At 44.0% G+C, this 3,572-nt stretch overlaps 1 gene segment (V, D, J or C); it reads right to left on the bottom strand.

Annotated features, from left to right (window-relative positions):
• Positions 1-2,869: 2,869 nt before the first annotated feature.
• On the bottom strand, positions 2,870-3,363 carry LOC128099575 (immunoglobulin kappa variable 1-39-like). The segment is given in 2 exon segments: positions 2,870-3,192; positions 3,315-3,363. Coding segments are annotated over 2 exon segments (372 nt in total).
• Positions 3,364-3,572: the final 209 nt, after the last annotated feature.

Raw genomic sequence — 3,572 nt, 5'->3', positions numbered from 1 at the left:
CATAGATAAGAATTATGGGTTAATTTAAGTGTAAGAGCTAGTCAGTAATATTCCTGAGCTAATGGCTGAGCACTTATAATTAATATAAGTTTCTGTGTGGTAATTTGGGAAGCAGCTGCTGGGTATTTGGGAGCTGTTGGCAGAACAGAAACTTCTGTTCACACACACACACACACACACACACACACACACACACACACGTAATCTATGCATGGACACAAGGTGGGAACAGTTAAGAAGACATACCCATCTTCTATCTCTTCCTTCATCCTGGTTGTTCTAAACTGCAAATGGCTCTGCTGCCTTTTGCTACTTACAGCCAGCATAGCAGTTGACCTTGATAATACAGCAGCTGTTAACACTCCCCATGAGTGAATAAGCCTTCGTCTCTTATAGGAGCCTGAAGGATCTGTTGTGCTCTCTAGAAAAAAAACGTGAGGGCAGCCACCCACCCAAGCACAGAGCATTTTATTCAGAAGTGTATTACCAGAGGAGGAAGATGTATACTTTGAAAGTAATAATAAGTCCCCCAATTATCAACATCCATCCTATTAATTTTGAGAGGGAAATATTCCCTGCCTTACTGCCACCAAATCTGTCTGGTATCCAGGAAAATGGGTGGAAACCTTATAGATCAGGAGCTGTGGAGACATGCCTAGTCTCTACAGGTACCAACTTAAATACTGTGTAGCAGGTTCTGACCCATCTTGCAGGAGATGGAGGCTGACTCTCCAAGGGTGATGGCCAGCAACAGTGGAGTCTGTGTAAGCACAACATCTCCTCTAGATCCTAAGATAATAGAAGCAGGGAATACATGAGGTTTGAAACAAACATATAAAGATATATTTATGATTTTTATTTCATTATTTTCTTCTAATTGCTTTGCATCTCTTGTTATACTTCTGAGAATACATAATATAAAAATGTATTTGGATAAGAAGATAGGGCATTTAGAGGCCTGTATTAATTTTTCAACATCTATCAGTGCCAGAGTACACCCCAGAATATGTCCTTCTGTGTAGTAACACAGGCCCATACAGTAAAGGAAACTGGCTCAAACCAGTTGCCAAGGCATGCACATAATGTACTTCCTTATGAGCCAACCTGTAGTTTGCTTGAAGGCCTAGCAACAGGAGCTGTAAGAGTTCCTGGTCACTGTCAATGTTCTTGATCATGATCAGCCAATAAGGGAGACCATGCAATGCCACCAGATTGCAACACAGAATGGGTGTTGGGAGAAGGTTATATAAGGTGTAGATGAATTTCTATGTGGTCTTATTAAATAAGAAACACAGAGCCAAATATAGGGGTGAAAGCCTTAGAGATCAGGAAAATAGTGAGAGCCACCAGCTAGCCTTAACTCACCACACCACCATAACTTCCCAAGAGAGATACTTCCTGTCTACCCAGGCTTTTGTTGCCTTGCTGTTCTGCCCTCTCATTGGCTCTTAGCCCAGCTACCTCACTTCCTTGTCACCGCCTGTCTTTACAGAACTCCAGGTCTCCATGGTTGGTACTGAAATTAAAGATGTGTGTCACCACACTTGGCTGTTCCCTAGTGCATCCTTGAACACAGAGACTCTGCTTGCCATGTGATCGGATTAAGGGCATGTGCCACCACTGTCTGACTTTTGTGTTTACCTTAAAATGGCTTGCTATTCCCTTTGATCTCCAGGCAAACTTTATTTATTAACATACAAATAAAATATCACTACAATAAGGCCTTCCCTGTTATTAAATAAATGAGTTTGTTGTTTGCCTTCAACTGACTCCAGGTGTCTGTGCCATTGACCCACATCTTCTCACCCCCTCCCCCAAGGGAGCCATTAGGATGCAGCAACATCTGCCCTCCCCCGAGGGAGCCATTAGGATCCAGCAACATCTGGCACTTGAACTTGGACCTTGACAGCACCCCCATGACAGTGTGTTTCATTGAGAAGGCCCTTAGTGTTGTGTTCTTTCAGTCCCTTTGACAGTTAAGCATTGGGACCCCCATTTCTTTCCTTCTTTTGTGTTGTCTGTCATGTTTGTCTGCCTATCCTGTTAGGAAGGCACATTTTTTTTTCTGTTTAAGTTCACCTGGCACTCCACATAAGGACTGACCCAGCCCCCAGAAGGCTGAACCAAGACTTGGCTCCCAAACACCATCCCATTTCCAGAGACACCATGTGGGCATACAGTCATGGCCTAAAAACCTATGGTGTATCCCCCTAAGCACATACATAAGGGTCTGATACAAATTACACCCCTGTTAACTGTAATCTTCTGACTGTTGTTTGCTTGCTGTTTCCCTCTAAAAGATGGGTAATCTTTTTATCACCCCACCACTTCCCTGTCAGATATCTCTATAATATTTGACGATGATGAGACAGATAGTTTGGGCCCCAATAAATCTGTCAGTTTAGGCCCCATGAAATCTGTCGAGGACAATGTAGCTGTCAGTTCGGTCCCCCAAAATCTGTCAAAGAGAATGTAGCTGTCAGTCTGAGGCCTGTGAAATCTGTCAAGGAGAACTTAGGTGTCGGTTTGGGCCCCACGAAATCTGTCAAGGAAATGTGAAGTCGAAGGAAAGGATTTTCACCATCCATCAGCACCTGTCTTGTGATATGTCACATGCAGACTTAAGCATCAACAGTGTCTCCTTGAACTTCCCAGATGTATCCAAGGACCGCACAGTTAGGCAGTTTATTGCCTGTTGTGGTAGATGCACACTGAGTGCAGGCAGAGGACCACAGAGAGAAGGATTACTATGCAGCTATCTGGGCACTTTGAAGCAAAACCATTTCTTGATATGCAAGCAGTATGAGCACACAAACAAGGAGCAGCCACTGGGACAGCACAGCCTCCAACTTCTACTTCCCCCCATGGTTTATGTCATGGCTTGTATCACTGTGGGAGGAGCACTGTAATGCTGCAGACAATAATAAGTTCCAACATCTTCAGGCTCCAGGCTGCTGATGGTTAGAGTGAAACTTTTCCCAGAGTATTGACCACTGAACCTTGATGGAACACCAGATTGCAAACTATTTGCATAATAGATCAAAAGTGTAGGAGCTTGTCCTGATTTCTGCTGGTACCAGTTTAGTGCATTGCTAATGCTCTGACTTGCCAGGCAGTTGATGGTGACTCTGTCTCCTAAAGATACTGACAGGGAGGATGGAGATTGTGTCACTTGAATGTCACATTTGGCACCTGACAGTAGAAAAACAAACAAAAAATAACACAATTAACAATGTTATAGTAGGAATTCCCTGATTAGAAAGGAAGTGATGGCTACTCTGGACTGAATAATTTTTCTATCCTATGCAACTTACCTGAGAGCCAGAGAAGCCAAATTGCCAGGGCCTGAACAGGAGCCTTCATGACCATGCTATGTTCTGACTGGACTGACTCCTGCAGGGACTGTGAAGTCAGCTAAGAATCTGTCAGTTAAGGGGGAAATGCTCTGGGCACATGCAAATCAGCAAAGTTTTTCAGTCCTAGGGACAGCTGCAGAGTTTGCTCAGTTCAGTAACACGGGAAGTCTCAGTCCATAGGGACCCTCCCCCAGACCTGGGAGACACACACTTGCT

The sequence above is a fragment of the Peromyscus californicus genome, unplaced genomic scaffold (assembly GCF_007827085.1).
Source record: "Peromyscus californicus insignis strain IS unplaced genomic scaffold, ASM782708v3 Scaffold_6__1_contigs__length_162567912, whole genome shotgun sequence".
NCBI lineage: Eukaryota > Metazoa > Chordata > Mammalia > Rodentia > Cricetidae > Peromyscus > Peromyscus californicus.
Note: the sequence above shows the minus strand (reverse complement) of the source record. Positions and strands in the feature narration are given on the sequence as shown.